Source organism: Rhineura floridana, chromosome 8 (genome assembly GCF_030035675.1).
Source record: "Rhineura floridana isolate rRhiFlo1 chromosome 8, rRhiFlo1.hap2, whole genome shotgun sequence".
Classification (NCBI taxonomy): domain Eukaryota; kingdom Metazoa; phylum Chordata; class Lepidosauria; order Squamata; family Rhineuridae; genus Rhineura; species Rhineura floridana.
The window spans coordinates 76,689,267-76,705,925 of NC_084487.1; the positions used below are offsets into that span (position 1 = coordinate 76,689,267).

Below are 16,659 nucleotides of genomic sequence, written 5' to 3' on the forward strand. Positions count from 1 at the left end.
AAGGGGATGGGGAGGGAGGGGCAAAGGGGATGGGGAGGGAAGGGGCAAGAGGGAGGAGGACAGGAGGATTTGATCATTTGCATACTTTTTGACTTCAGTGGGATTTATTTCTATGCAATCATGTTTGAAAATGGAAATGGACTGCCTTCAAGTCAATCCTGACCTATGGCGACACTTTGAATAGGGTTTTCATGGTAAACGGTATTCAGAGGTGGTTTCACCACTGCCTTCCTCTGAGGCTGAGAGGCAGTGACTGGTCCAAGGTCACCCAGTCAGCTTCATGGCTGTGTGGGGATTCGAACCCTGGTCTCCCAGGTCATAGTCCAACACTGACCCAGGGAAGGGGCAGGGAGGGGAGGGGGAGGAGATTGGGTGGGTGAGCACTGGGTAGAAGGGAAGACCCTTTCCTTTCCAAAAGGAAAACATTGTGAACAGTATCATTCTTTTTCAGGCTTTCCCCCACCTTTTTATTCTACAGCAGGCACATGTAGCCTCCCATCCAGATTTAAACCAAAGCTGTCCCTGGCCTCATCCACACCAGGCCTTTATTTCACTTTAGGCAGTCATGTCTTCTCTCAAAGAATCCTGGGAAGTGTAGTTAGTGAAGGGTGCTGAGAGTTGCTAGGAGACGTCCTGTTCTCCTCACAGACCTTCAATCAGAGTGGCTGACTGTTAAACCACTCTGGCCGCTGGAGCTCTCTCAGTGGAACAGGAATCTCCTCTCAGCACCCTTCACAAACTACACTTCCCAGGATTCTCTGAGGGAGTCCATGACTGTCTCAAGTGAAATCAAAGTCTGGTGTGGGTGTGGCCCCCTGATTAGCCAAGCCCAGCAGCTGTGTCTGGCTTTTAGAATTCTGACAGTTGGTTCTTACTGAGCATGCCCCGCGTTATCATAGGCTTCCAGCCAAAATTTATTAAATTAATTAAAAATCAGCCAGGCATTTTTTTAACTTTTAAACTGCAGATGATGAAGGTCACAGTATGGAGCAAGGTCAGTATTAGGATTACAGGTACTCTGTGAATATGGCTGATTTTTAATGAATTTCAACATATTATGAGAACTCTGACAGAAAAAAGTCCAAAAGGGCTCTGGTTTTCTCTCTCTCTCTTTAGACTTTGAACTCTCTATTCTCTTTGACTGTTTTGTGTATCACCATGAAAATTGAGAGGGTTGTTAAACAAGCGTTTCTGAGTTCAGAACTATAAGTTTTGTAAGGTTTTATTTTGAAATGAGCTTATGGGAAGAATCAGAATGGCATGGGGGTATTTTCATTTTAACATTGCGGAGTGTGAAAAACCCACTCTGGCTATAGTATACAGCCATTCTCGTGGCTATATAATTAATGAATTAATTTCTACACTAACTTGGTAAACTGGGGGACAATTCTGCACCACAGGTAAGAGTTGCCCTAAATTCTCAACTCTCTTTGAATTGTTTCCCAGATGGGAGAGGGCTAAAGACTCTGGATCCACATAATACCCCAATTTAGTTGTAGATCCATATGGATCTGGTTGAATACATGCCCGTTGATCTGTGCCTTCTACACTCTTTGGCTAGCCCAAACCCTGTGGTGCAAGAAATCAACTACAGTACTTTTGTGAAGTTTCTTTTTGGTTATTAAATCTCCTTTTCCTCTCCCAAGTTGTCAACAGTTTGAAAGCGTGTATTATAAGAATAAGACATACTCTCGGCACTTAGTTTCTGAAACATGAAGAAAAGGCCAGCAAACTAGTAGAACACATCTAGCATGCATTGGTGAAGCAATTTAGTCATCTGTGGAATTAAATCAGCATTCAGAAAGGATGTTACCAATCCTTGAAGACTGTTCACATTAACTCTTCAGCATATTGAAGAGTGTACTTTCAGAAATCACACAAGACGTCCAGATTAGCTACTACGGAACTGCTTAGATGTAATGCTGTAAGAGAAATTACACTTCAATTGCTGGGCTTAACTTGGTAACTACTGTGCATTTGTTAAGCAACAAGAAATTTAAAAAGATCAGACGAGAACTCTCAGTACTTTCCTCAAGTTACTCCAAATGGATGGGAACATCAACCATTGGTCTATCTAGCTCAGTAATGTCTACACTGATTGGCAGTGGTTCTCCAGGGTTTCAGGCAAGGGTCTTTCTCAGCCCAAAGATGCCAGAGATCAAACTTGGGATCTTCTGCATACAAGGCAGATGCTCTACCATTGACCTATGGTCCTTCCAGGATCACAACTAAAATTCTACTGTGCTGGTACAACACAACATTATATAATATTACTGTTGTGCTGATGGTACACAATGCCAGAATAAGAGGCAAAAATGGGTAGATTTCAGGGTGTTGCTGGAGAGGAGCAGAGCTCAGACTGAATCCTATACTTTCTTAGGAGGTTTTTCCTGTCCTTGACAATGGCATAATATCATGTCAATGAAAAGGGTAGCTAAGTTAAACACACTTCCAATGAAATCAGTAGAGAACTCATATAGCTACCAGTTCATCTCCCCCCCCCTTCAAGTACATCAGAGGAGGGTTCTGACTAAAAAGCTCTTGCTTTTGCAACATACATACTGAAATTAGAATTGGCCTAACTCAGGAGCTAATCATGTGTCAGAGCTCAGCTGTGGGCTGGAGTGAGTCAGTATCTGAGAACTGGGAGTCAGTTCTTAAAGTGGCCAACCAGATGCCTATAGGAAGCCTGCAAGGGCAAATCAAGAAAGAACTGGAGAACATGTCCAGACCAAAGAGCAAAACTGGAAGCACAAGACACACTAGAGTTCAAGTGAATCTTCTTACTTGATCAAAGCACCACTGAGACAAGAAGCTCTCTTACATGCCTTTCTGTCCAGGAGGAGCCAATGGACAGAGTCAGTCAAGAAGCTTCTTCCCTGAAAATCTGTAGTGACACTGCTCCCAAATGGGGCAGTGGTGAGCAGTTTCTCACATCATGGCATAAGATCAGGAGTATTAAACCCCCAGTAACAGAACATGGCTCATATATCAAAACCGACAGCATGAGGCCATAGCTGCATCTCAAAAAAGGATACTGTAGAGCTAGAAAAAATCAACCAAAATCACCAAGAGGCTGGAGTAATTCCCCTATAAGGAATGATTACAACATTTGGGCTTTTCAGATTGAAAAAAAAAAGGAAGAGAAGGCATGACAGAGGTGTATAAAAGTATGCATGGTGTGGAGAAAGTAGATAGAAGAATTTTTCTTGTCTCATGCCTGAACTTGGGGTCATCCAAAGAAGTCGGCAAGAAAAAGAAAGAACTTCTTTTCACAGCTCAAAGTTAAACTATGAGTTTTGCTACCACAAGATGTAGTAAAGGCAGCTAACTTGGATGGCTTTAAAACAGGATTAGACAAATTCAAGACTATCATTGGCTACTAGTCGTGATATCTGTACACTACCTCCAGTATTGGAGATGGTATTCTTCTGAATATCAGTTACTGGGGTACACAAAATGTGGAGAATGCTGTTGTGCTCATGTCCTACTTGCAGGCTTCCCACTGGTATCTGATGGCCACTGTGATAGCAGGATGCTGGACTACCAGATGGGCCTTTGGCCTGACCCAGCAGGGCTCAACTATGCACATACAAAAAGGATACAATTCCCCCAAAAAACAGTTCTTTACAGATATTCTGCTGCAGGACTCCAGATATGAAATCCCAAAAGGTAACTCACCTCCACTACTGAGATTGCAAGGACTATGGAGGAGAAGCACATACGTTAAACAACCTTTATCTCTCACCCCAAAACATCTGCATGCCTAAAGAATGTTTCCTCTCCCTGCAATATCAGGAAAGTCTGTACTGGCTTAGCAACAGGAAGTTATACCATATAAAGTCATACAGCTTTCCACAAGTTACACAGTGCATTCCATCCAGGGGAGAGTATATATGATTTTAGAAGGGGGCCCCTTGTAGCCACAGTTCACAGCAGCAATTCAAGTAAGTTTTTGCCATGCGCTGGTGAATGCATTGGTGTATGGGGAGCACAGCTACTGTGGTTACTGGTTAGTGAACACTCATTGGTACTGTTGGTCCAACTTGTAATTCATCATTTCTTGGATGACCATCAGGTCCACGGCCCATGGTGCAGAAGAAAGAGTAATCCAAGATAAAATTTAAATGCATATGAATAACTTAAATGTATGAATAAGTGCTGCCCCAGTGACTTTATTACTTTTTTCCAACAGGCGAATCTCCAAACTTTACCAATGGAAGAGTGAGTTGAGTGTACACACAATGAAGGACAGGTAGTGTTGACCATTGAACCGCACTGTCACTGAGTCTGTTTTCCATCAAGTCTGAAAAACTGTAACTAGGGAGAGTTATGTCTTTGCCCAGTCTGGGAACGGACTGCGAAGGCCGTTGCTATGGTAACCATCGCGATAGACTGGGAAAAGTTCTAGCAGCTATCTGTGTTAAGCTGTGTCTTCTGTGTATTGCCTCTGAACTGAGAGGTTCTCTTCTGTGTTTACCTTTGGAGAGAGAGGTACCAGAAGGGGGGTGACTGAAGAAACTCTACATGTATTTACTCTTAAGCCTTTGGCCGTAATGTCTTAATAAAGACTCTTAACATGATCTAATGCTCTGAAGAAGTTTCTTGCTCAACTTAACTCCAACGTAATGTATGCTGTTTCACGCAACAACACACACACGTCAACAGGTAGGTGGTAGTAACCTCTCAAAACATACTACTTGCCAACCTCTAATGAACACCCATTTGCAGGACTAGTCTGATGCAGCTGCTACCAAATATTTGTAACTATCCACATGCCTCTTGATTTTCCATAGGCCAGGCTGTTCTTTAATACTTATAGGAGAAACAATGTTTCTCCCAGTGTCATGTAGTCCACAAGTAAGAATAGTAGTTTGACCATTGGGAAACCAACTATTCCTGTGAGGAGTCGCCAGCTTTTTTCACCCTGGGCTTCTGTGTCCCTAAAAATTGCACAGCAATGTAACCAATTCAGCAGTGATGGAACTCTACCTCTCCTGTTTCTCAGTGCATTGCTTTCTCCCCCACATTACTGGCCAGCTCATGATATTTATTAGTATGAGATTACTGCAGGAAGTGTGCATTCTCCTTTGAAATCACTTGTTCCCCACACACATCAAAGTACAAACGTAAGTACATTGTGTGTAATTATATACACGTTATGTGGAATAACGCACACCATAGTGAGACTGTATGATGGTTGCTGCTATCAGCAGGACACTCCTTCCTTTCCCATCTGGGTAAAGTTATTTGTTTGTCTAAAGGATAGTTTCCAGGCTGCTGCTGGCTCTGCTTGGGCTTCCAAGGGATGCTCTGGGTAAAGGGAAGCTTAAAACTTGTGGCTGCAAGTATCAGTTGCTGTTTCTTAACTGATAACTCATCTGTGCCTCTCACAGGGAAGATTGTGTGGGCTGTTTTTGGCAGCAAGGATTTTGTGGGGCTACTGCCTTCCTTAAACTAATATGATGGATACATAAACAGTGTGCATGTTCATGACTGGTGGATGGAAAGAACTGCTACGGGCACTGGAGGAATATCCATCAGTTTTTGGTATATTGCGCTGGTTTTGTGAAGCCAGAGTAAAATGCTGGGCTCACATGCTACTTACTCTTCTTTCCTCCTTCCCTGTGGCCAGGAGAAGGACTTTTGCAGTGTTTATTTTCAATTTCAAAGAAACAGGGCTTAGTATGAACCAGAGATTATGGCTTAAAAACAAACTTGCCAGTTTTTGAACAAGCCATCTTTAAAGCATGGGTTATGAAGGTGGCTTGCACCTAATCTTTGTAGAATACTGTCTGGCATATTGAGCTCACTTACAACTCCACACACCTACACCTTTCCTTTGTCTTTCAGCCTCATACAGTCTTCCTCTGCAGATTAGAGAAACACTGAGGCTCGGGACACTATGGGGACAGTGGGACAGAGAGTTGCTTACATTAGTAATGACAGTTGGTATAGGGGTAGGGTGGAATAAGAGAAAAACAAGGTTGACAGATGTCGGGAAGAATATAGGTCTGAAGACAGATATGCACTAGGGCAAGTGTGTTTTCCAAGGGCTACAGATTTCCATAGAACATTTTATGGGCATCAACAGTTGGGGGGGGGGGAATCCGAAATCTACTGGCATGTGGATCGCTGGCATAGGAAAGGGGAGAGAGGCTTCCTTCATTTCTACTGCCAGAAAAGCAGCAGTAGCCAGGCAAGTGTGTCAAAGGGAGGGAAGGATTTTGAGGGGTCTTGGAAGCATATGAGGAGAGCGCTGAGAGAAGGACTGAGGCATTTAAGGTCTGATTGTTATTGTTGAGTTGTGACAGGGTTTGATTTTGGTCATAGTCTTGGTATAAAATCAAAGCTATTTTGTATTTTGGGGGACAATGGAATTTCAATTAGTTGCAACTGTATCCGCCATTGGTTTTAATAGGATTCAGGTGGAATTGAATCAATTGTTTTAGTTTCTGCAGAGCAATCTTAGAAATGTATTACCTGCATGACTCCTACTATAATAATTCTATCCAAAGATCATCAACTTTAGCATTTTGATTAAAATACCACACAAAACTACTCTTGATTCAGTTATATTCTGTATTAACTTTTGATGTAATAACTTTATGAAGATGATCTAACTGCAATGTAATCTGTTGAAGCAGATTGTTTGAACAAAAAGAACTTTGTAGTAGGCAAAAAAGGCAGGCCTGGAACACGCTCTTTCAGGAAGGAGCAAAAATACGTTCTATGACTATTATCATTGCAAATTTTATCTACAAATATTTAATTGATTCACATTATAGATGGCAATACAAAAGATGAAGTTGAGTGACTGCTTTTCAGAAAGTATTTAAAAACTACATTATTACCTTTTGTAAGACATCTAAAGCTGTAAGAACTGCTTCTTGCAAACTTGTTAGAACTGCCTCCGTGTATGATGGTAGAATGAAGGGGGATGCATCCGAACTGATTGGAACAGAGACTGCACCGTGTAGAATGACACCCAATTTCTGGAGATCATCCATACTGAAACCAGTTTTGATGTGCTGATAAAGGGCTGGGAATATCTGTATTAAAGCTGTAAGAAAAGGCTGGCTGGGAATAAAAGTCATTTTATCACAAGCAACTGGAGGCTTTGTACTTTCTGATCCAATCCTAAACCAGCTGTTCCAGGCAGCCCACCAAAGATTCAAGTCTTCAATTTCATCTGTTATTACAGGAGGTTCAGTAATATTATACCTGCCAATCCTTTCTCCTATAGAATCAGTTCTCATAAAAGATCTTCCAAGGCCAGTGGCAGTCACTGTTCCTATGAGGACAGGCATATTAATAGCAGGTGGTGTATCAGGTTTTTCACTTTCTCTGACAGGGGACACAATTTGCAAGATTTCCTGAAAGCTTTTCAAAGCAGCCAGAGAAACTTCATTGTTTTTGCTGAGTGCAGCTGACTGGATGTGATCAAGAAGAACATCCCAAGCTTGAGAAAAATCTCCTGTTGGGGAAAAAGAAATATCAGAAAGCAATCTGTTTCATTATTATGCCACACACATGCTTTTTTAATTTTTTTCTGAAAAAGGACTTTAAATAAGTGGTATAATAATGCTACATCATAAGAAAATAGCTGAACTTAAGAAATTAGTGGATAGGTGTGCTGTTGTTATATGCCTTCAAGTCAATTACGACTTACGGCGATCCTATGAATCTTTTTTGGATATATTCATAGGGTTTTCATGGGAAGAGGCATTCAAAGGTGGTTTACCAGTACCTTCCTCTAGGTGTGCTATAGAATACAAATAAAAAACACACCATTACAAGTAGTAACCCAGCTATATATCCCCTTCCATTGGAATCTGGTTAAGATGTACAGGTGCTCAATTAGTGTCTGGAGGCTGAAATGGCTGAATGCAGGCCAACAAATAACTTGGATCATGGCAAAATAGGTACCATGGATTGGTGTCACTGGGTCTGGGAATTAGCCTATTCTAGATGGGGCTGTACACTCCCACTGAAGGATCAGGTACGTTCCTTCAATCAGAATACTCCTTGATTCCACTTTGTTGCTGCAGAGGTGTGGAGTGCTTATTTCCAGCTCTGGCTGATTTGTCAGCAATGCCTGTTGCTGGACAGGGATAGCCTGGCCACAGTAACCCATGCCCTAGTAATCTCCTGGTTAGACATACTGGCTTTTGGAAGAGAAATATTAATTTTAGTTGCTGTCTTTGCAAATGTAATTGTTAGATATGATGTGTTTGATGTTTTTTATTGTTGCATTTTTAGTTTATTTATTATATTTGTAATTACATTTTCAGTCTATAACCCGCCCTGGGACTTTAAGGTGAAGGCCTGGTAAAAAATACCAAAACTAAAATTAATAAATAATGTAAAGTGCTCTACATGGGGCTGTCCTCGAAGAATGTTTAGTTATTGCAAATGAACCACCAAGGTGTTGGCTAGCTCAGCTGTAAGAGGTCATAACGGTCCAGAAGTTGCAACTGGTACAGAATGTGGCGGCGTGCCTGATTAAAGGCAGCCGACGACAAGATCATATCACTCCGGTGCTGAAAGAGTTGCACTGGTTACCAGTTCCTTGCCAGGCCCAATTCAAGGTGTTGGTTTTGACCTTTAAATTCCTACACGGTTTCGGCCCAGTCTATCTGAAGGAGCGCCTCCAGCATCATCAGCAATGCCGCCCAACAAAATCAGCCTCAAAAGACCTTCTCTCCATCCCACCAGTTAAAACAGCTAGACTGGTGAGGACTAGGGAGAGGGCTTTTTCAATTTTGGCCCCCACCCTGTGGAACTCCCTCCCAAATGATCTCCGCCATGCCCCTTCTATGATGAGTTTCCGCTGAGCCTTGAAGACCTGGCTCTTTAGACAGGCTTTTGGGGTGGGCTAAGTTTTACTATTATTGCTTCAGATTTTGAATGTTTAATGTATTTGTACGTTTTATTTTGTACATCGCCCAGAGTGGCTGGATAACCAGCCAGATGGGCAACTAATAAATAAATAAATAAAATAAGACACCCAAGCCTTAAAGATCTGAGCTGGCTGCTTTTTTGCTAATGAAACCAATTCAAATGGTTTTAGCATATAAAATCCCAAATGGCTTAGGACCCAACTATCTGAAGGTGTGTCTCTCTGTCCATGATTTGAGATCTGATTGTACATCACCAAACAAAGCCCAGGCTACTGGAACTTGTAACAGGGCCTTCTTGGTGGTGGCCTTCTGGTTGTGGAACATTCTTCCCCCTGAAATCAGCTTAGTGTTAACATTGGCAAGCTATTGGTGCTAAGTGAAAACTTACTTTTCTGTCAGGTCTTTTGACAGACGAAGGGATATATGTATATTTAATTTTAAATCATAGTTTCTGTAAATATTTTTATGGGTTGGTTTTTATGTAGTTTTGTATGGTGTGACTTGTCCTGAGATTGTTTTACAATGAATGGTGGGATACTAATTTTAATAAATAAAATAAATCAACATAAAACCGTACGACCAAATTTTGTCAGCAAAAATCCCATCTAGCCTTCTTAAGCATGCAAAGAATCCATTATACCTAAGGATTGCAACAGGTATCTCCTTGTGTTGAATATTCTGGCTACTCCAGCCAACGTTAACACCCATGTCTCAGCCCATTGTTTCTCTGCTGTATCTCTTGAATGGTGAATGAGGATATTACCACCACCAGACTCAATCTTCTCTTTATCAGCAGTTGTAGAAGACTCCCTCACCTGATCCAGCAAATGAAAGAGAACCTATAATATAAAACATTTCAGAACTTGATATTTTAGCTGTGCCTTGTAATTGAAGCATACATAAAATAATAAACAAATTAAAAATACTGTCAAGATTTTTTTTCTTCCGCAGATGAAGAATGTGAGATTCTAGTTTACTTAACCTTATCATCACCAACCTTTTAGCTCGATTGTCATTAACCCAGACCTAGGTGTAGTAACAATGTTAAACTGCTTCAAGAACTTCAGTTGACAAGCTAATGAATTTGTGGTAATAAAGAGTATGACTCTCATAATAATAATAACTTCTGGGCCCATTTAGCTAAGTGTGATTATGACCTTCTAGATGAAGACTGTGTCCCATTTAATAGATAGATCCACTTTCCCCATGTGGGCATGGAGGCCCACAAAATGAAAAGACTTGCTTTGTCCACTAGTCTAAAGTGATGACAAACTCAAACAACTTCTGGTTGTATCCAAAGACCCATAAGCAGAAAGAAAATACCCTGTTGTATTGCTCATGCACAGGAAAGTTCTAAAGCAGTTAATCTACTCCTGAGTGTACAAGAGGCTCCACAAATCAGATCATTAAACTGTATTTCTTTTCCCACAGAGTGCTCTAGTGCAAAGTGTAGAACAGCCATTCTGTGAGCAGAAGACTCCTTCTGTGATTAGATGGGTGACTAGCCATCCATAATTTATACCAAAATGGTTATATCAAAACACTCCAAGAGCCCTTGATAACCAACCCTACCCTCAAACTCACAGGTCACTGTGATGACCTGAAAGAAATCTCTTACTTCTTCTCCCCACTTTGAAACAGGTGAATGTTGATGCTTCATTTTCTCCCTTCTCTCATTTCCCTGACCTTGTCTTCTTGGCTCTCTATTTCCTTTTCTTTATGCAACTGTGGTTTATCCTGTACCAGTAGTTTACCCAGTCTTTCTATCTCTCTTCCTCCTCCACAGCATTAGTCACATTAGCTATTGATGCAGGCTGCACCTTCTCTGTAGCTGTATCCACTCTGTATACCTACTCATTTCTGTATTGCATGACACTTGTGTTTTTCACCTAAAGCTGTAGCCCAGAGGAAGGGAATCTGTGGCCCACCAACTGATGTTGGAGTCCAATTCCCATCATAACTGACAACACTGGCTGATGGGAGTTGGAGTCAGACATCATCTGGAAGGCTAGCCTGTGTTCTATCGCTGATCTTCTCCTGTTATTAGTGTACAAGGCAATTTCTCCAGATATGCCATGGCTCCATTGGTGACATGTGTAGATATCCAACTATGGGCACAAGTGTGATGAAAGATGTGTGCTAACAACTAAAGTATGTGGTCCTATTTTATAGCTTTGTTCATTTAAAACAAAACAATGAAGCATGATATAAAATAGCAGAACAAGGCTGCAATCCTATATTCTCTTATCTAGGAGTAAGTCAAGAGCCAGTGTGGTGTAGTGGTTAAGGTGTTGGACTACAACCTGGGAGACCAGGGTTCAAATCCCCACATAGCCATGAAGCTCACTGGGTGACCTTCGGCCAGTCACTGCCTCTCAGCCTCATGAAAACCCTATTCATAGGGTCGCCATAAGTTGGAATCGACTTGAAGGCAGTACATTTACATTTTTAGGAGTAAGTCACACTGATCTCATGGAACTTACATGATTTTCAGTGCAATCCTATAAATGTCTACTCAGATATATTAGAGTGGCTGCATCTGCAGTACACATTTAAAGCAGTATCATACCCTTCAAACTGTCATGGCTTCCTCCAAAGAATCTTGGGAACTATAGTTTGTTAAGGGTGCTGAGACCTCCTATTTGCTTTACAGAGCTACAATTCTAAGAGTAGTTTAACAATTAATCCCTTTTCCCAGGGAACTCTGAGAATTGTAGCTCTGTGAGGGGAATAAGGTTTCCCCCCCCCCAACTAGCATGCCATCAGGTGGATACTAGTGCCGCCTGGTGTCCAAAGGCAGGAATACACAGGAGTCAAAACTTCAGCTGTTCCTTCTAGTCTTCACCCCAGTCCATTCCTGCTTTTTGTCCAAGGTGGATCCTTTCAACCTTAGCTCTTATCAGCTTAGTCAGATTAGCGTGAGTCTGTCCTTGCTCTACTGCTATTTCTTGTGAGTCTGTTCTGTGTCTCTGTCTTCTTATATTTGTGTAATTATTTTTTTTAAGTCTCTCTCATGTTGCCTGGGGTTGCTGGCTTCCTGCTCCCCAGGCTTGCTGCAGCGGCCTGTTTTTCTGAGGCTTTCTCTTGTGGCCTGTCTATTGTGGTCTCCTCCACTTCTTCCCTCAGACCCTTCCCCAAGGAGGTGCTTGTTTATCCCTGGCCATCTCTCCCCTACCGCTGCTTGCCCCCTTGCCCCACAAAGCTTGCAGCTGCAGCTCAGTTTCCTTCTCTCCCTGCCTGCTGCTGCTTGCTTCTTGGAGCTGGTGGCTGCGGCTCTATTCCTTCTGCCACCACTCGCTCCAGAGCTCACACCTGTAATTCCGTTCCCTTCTCTCCCCTTCTGCTGCCGCTCCCTCCTCAGAGCTCATGGCTGTGGCTCTGTCCCTTCTGGCCACCACAAGTTATTTCTTGCTGCCTTTGCCCTTTACAGCTTGCAGCTGCGCTTGCTCCCTAGTGCCTTGCTCCTTCTCTCGGGGCCTCTCTCCCTGCCAACTCCAGAGGTGGTGGCTCTAGCAGCTCTGACCTAGTCTCCTCCTGGAACTCACATCAGGGCCACGATCACTCCTTCCTAGCCACTGCTGCATGCCGTTTGGAGCTTGCTGCTGCAGCTGTTCCCTGCTTCTCTGTCTGCTGCTAGGGGTGCGCAGGTGCGCTTTCCCCCTCTGTCTGCACTGTCCACCATTTTGAAGCTGTTTCCCCACCCTTTTTTCTTCTCTTCCATCTACCATTTTTTGTCCACCAGTTGCCTGCCTTTTTTCTCCTCTGTTGATCTCTAGTCTGTCTCTTGCTCTTGACTCTCCTCTCTTCTTCCCTTGTTGTCTTGGACAAAGGGAGAAGTTATCAGAAGAAAAACTGGAGCAATAATTTTTTTTTTTTTTGCTGTATTCTGAGGTCAAACCGCAGCCCTCTACTGTGTGTCTTATTACTGGCCTCCATTAATCCACTGCACCCCTGTACCTTTTCATATGTAGATTGGTTCTCCACTGCACCCCTCAGCCTGTGTGGGTGTTTACTGAACTTGATGTGCCCAACTGCTGCCCTCTACTGTGTGTGTTACCATGGCTGGGCCATCTTCCACTGTGACAATGGACGTGACTACTGAGGCACAACTCAGTGATATGCAGCAACTAGCATCTTCGCAGCCATTAGTGCCATGGCCAGTGTCTGAAGTCAAGTCGCTTAAACACAAGCTATTAAGCATAAGCAAAAGGCTATCAGAAGAGCCAGTTATGTTGCTATTCCATGGGGTTACTCCTCGGAGATGGGGGAGGAGAGCAACTCAATGGACAACAAAGGCTGGAGGCTCTTTTTCACTCACCAGCTTTCGATGAGGAATCTGAAGGTTTCCAGACCAGCCCTCACTGTCCTTTGGGAGGCTTCCATGGTACCACCTCACCAAGGAGACTTGTACATGCAGCCTTCTGCTCCTGCATTTGCACCCTCTGAGCATATTTCAGTTCTACTGTCTACTATACCTGAGTGGCCCGAACTGTCTACTGAGCCTCAGTGATCTTCTGATTCACAGGCAACCCTTTGATCCTCATTCACTCTCTTATAGGGTCCTTCTCTTAAATCAGGCCAATCTCAATTCAGAGATACTCTGCTTGGGTTAATCTCATTTGAACTCTAGAGACCTTCCCTCGTGCCTGTGCACCAAGCTCACTCTTCACCTCCAGTTGAGGAACAACAGGAGTAATCTCCTAACCCTTTTGATATCTCTAGGGATAGGGTTCAATGTAGTTTAGAAACTGAAGCTGATCCGCTTGAGCCGTTCATCACTCCTGGAGGTGATGAGGTTGAGTGGAGTAGAGAATAGGAAGGAGAAGATGATGTTTTGCACCATTCATTCCAGTCTTCAGACTACCTTATCCTATTTTGCAAGTCTCTAGCCACCTTGGGTCTGGAAAAGCCTGAGCCTGAGCCCTCTCCTGCTCTGGTGAAGGGCTCCAGAGTGTTAAAGACACTTAAATCTTTGGTCCTTTCTTTTCCAGTTCCTGACCCCCTCAACAGGATGGCAAAGGAGGAATGGGGCCATCCTCTTCATGCACACCGCATGATGGCCTTTGCTAACAAAATATTTGTTGAATCCAGACTTCATGAATTTCCTGAAACTCCAGGCAGCGGATGGGCCCACTTCAAGTCTGGTCTTAAAATCTCTCCTCCCCAAAGAAAAGGACTCTTAATTTAAATATGCATCTGAACAGAGACTGGACTTTGCTCTTAGGAAGACCCCTAATGCTTGGCGTATGCAATCTGGGCCTCTTGAGCTGCTTCCTTGATCACCAGGGCCTCAATGATGTAGCTTGATGAGTTACTGGATGATCTTCAGCCTGACCCAGCTAGACTCTGCAACATTTTGGTCAAATTACGCTTGATGCTACGCAGTTTGCTGCCAGAGCTATGTCCGTAGGTGTGGTAGCTTGCCAGACCCTCTGGCTACACCACTGGGATACTGACAACACAGCTCACATCAGCTTCTCCACAGTTCCCTACATGGGTACCATGCTGTTTAGGGATGAGGCCCTCAAGGCAATGATGGTTAATCCCAAGGATAAGAGGAAATCTGTGTTGGCTATTACTAAGAGAGACGACTGTAAAGATGCCTGCAGATCATCACCATACCTCTACCAGTAGTCCTTTCAGGCACCATGGCCCACAGGGAGAGGCCATAATTTTCAACTGTCAAGAGGCTACTGGAACAAGTAGCAATTCTTTGGACATAACAAAAACCAGTTCTCTGGATTCCCGGGGTGCACCCCAGCTTCTGGTCGTGGAGGATATCAACAGTGCTAGTACTGATGCCATCCCAGTAGGTGGCAGGCTTCTTCAATTTGCCAGTGCTTGGACACACATAACCATGAATGCTTGGGTGTGAGACTCTGTGATTCATGGTTACCCCATAGAACTCTGAGAACTTCCTCCTCACAGATTTCTTCCATGCCCAGTCCAACTCTCTGGAGAGACGGGCAGTGATGACAGAGGCCATATATCAATTGCTTTCCATTGGAGCAATAGAGCCAGTGAATCCTGATACATTTTACTCAGGTGTAGGAACAAAATTAAGTATACACCAAAAAAGATGTATATGTCCAAAAAAGTTCATTTGTGGAGGGCAATTTTAGACTTCAAATTTTTCAACACCTTTATCCGGCATCGGCATTTCAAGATGGAGTTTGTCACATCAATTGTGGAAGCTCTCCAGGAAGGAGACTTTCTGCCTTCTATTGATTTGAAGGAAGCCTACCTACATGTGCCAATCTTGCCTGTCCATTGAAGATTTCTGAGGTTCATGTACTGCCAGGCTCACTTGTAAATGTAAAATGTAAATTTAATTTTTTTAGGTCGCCTATCTGGCCGAAGCCACTCTAGGCGACGTACTTCCAGTACTGGGTCCTGCTGTTCGGTCTCTCTTTAAATCTGAGGGTGTTCATGATGTTTGTGGTAACCCGTGGCTCATCTCTGGCCTCAGGGGATGCACATCAACCCCTACTCGGACGTCCTCCTGGTATGGACATGTATCAGGTTGTTGATGTCCAATCATGTGCACCTCACTTATCGCAGCTCTGAGGGACCATGGCTTCCTGGTGAACTTGGAAAAAGAGCCATTTGACTCCAACGCAATGTCTTCAGCACCTTGGAGCCATATTGGACATGGCTCACGCAATGGCTTTTCTGTCCCCGGAGAGAATCATGGCCACCATCGAGACAGCTCATCATTTTATGTCTGGGAGAGTGGTGGATGTGATGTTCCTCACCAGGGTGCTGTGTCTGGTCATCTCCTCCATTCATATGGTTCCTTGGGCTCACCATCATTTCCGGGCTCTCCAGCCCTTTCAGCTGGATACTGCCAACTCCAGGCACAGAAGGGTGCAGCTGTCCCCATTCCTGCGGTCCTCCTGCTGGTGGGCAGTGACCGAGAATCTGCAGAGGGGTGCTCCCCTCCCGAGAGGACTCTAATTACTACCGATGCCAGTCTACTGGGGTGAGAGGCCCTATGCAATTCCCTCTTTGTTCAAGGGACTTAGACAACAACCAACCAAATTCTAACCATAAATCTGTTGAAATTGTGAGCAGTGCATCTTGCCCTCCTTCACTTTCACCAGAAGCTCCATCTGACCAATGTCTGACCAGACTGACAACAGCAGTGTGAAGGCTCATTTGAACCATTTGAGGGGCACATGATTAAGGACCGTTCAAACAGAATTGACACTCATCTTCAATTGGGCCAATATCATCTGCACTTCCTGTGGGTGAGCACCTCAGCAGCAAATTGAACACTGGAGCAGACTGGCTCAGCAGACAGCAAGTTCTGCCTTGGGAATGGAGGCTGCATCCAGAAGGTTTTTGTCAACTGCATGTTCGGCCTTTTCACAGTACAGTAGGTCCCCGCTTACCAGCGTTCAGTTTTGTGGCGTTCTGCTCATGCGGCAGCTTTCAATTTGGGGAAATTCCCCGTTTTAAAGCCAATTTTGCACTTTTACAGCGTTTTGCGACATTTTCACGTGACGCGGCCCATTATAGTCTATGGGTTCCACTTTACGGCGGGGACCTGGTCCCTAACCAGCCGTATTAGCGGGGCCCTACTGTAGACCTCTTTGCTCAACTCAGCTTCCATGGTTCTTGTGAGATATCATCAGGAGGATGCTGAGACAGTCGACACGCTCTTGACATCATGGCCCAAAGGACCTCTCTGTGCCTTTCCACTGGTCCCTCTCCTGGGATGGACCATCTGGAAGCTCCATCGAGAACACACCCA

General features: G+C 43.8%; 1 protein-coding gene across 4 annotated transcripts in view; it reads right to left on the reverse strand.

Moving 5' to 3' along the window:
• MON2 (MON2 homolog, regulator of endosome-to-Golgi trafficking) overlaps window positions 1-16,659 on the reverse strand; it is a 165,064-nt gene that overhangs the window by 19,517 nt on the left and 128,888 nt on the right. For all 4 annotated transcript variants that reach the window (XM_061639850.1, XM_061639849.1, XM_061639851.1 and 1 more), the window contains exons 25-26: window positions 9,544-9,742; window positions 6,855-7,477 (exon numbers count right to left, since the gene is read on the reverse strand). In XM_061639850.1, coding sequence (XP_061495834.1) covers window positions 6,855-7,477; window positions 9,544-9,742 — 822 coding nt within the window. The remainder of the gene's footprint in view (window positions 1-6,854; window positions 7,478-9,543; window positions 9,743-16,659) is intronic.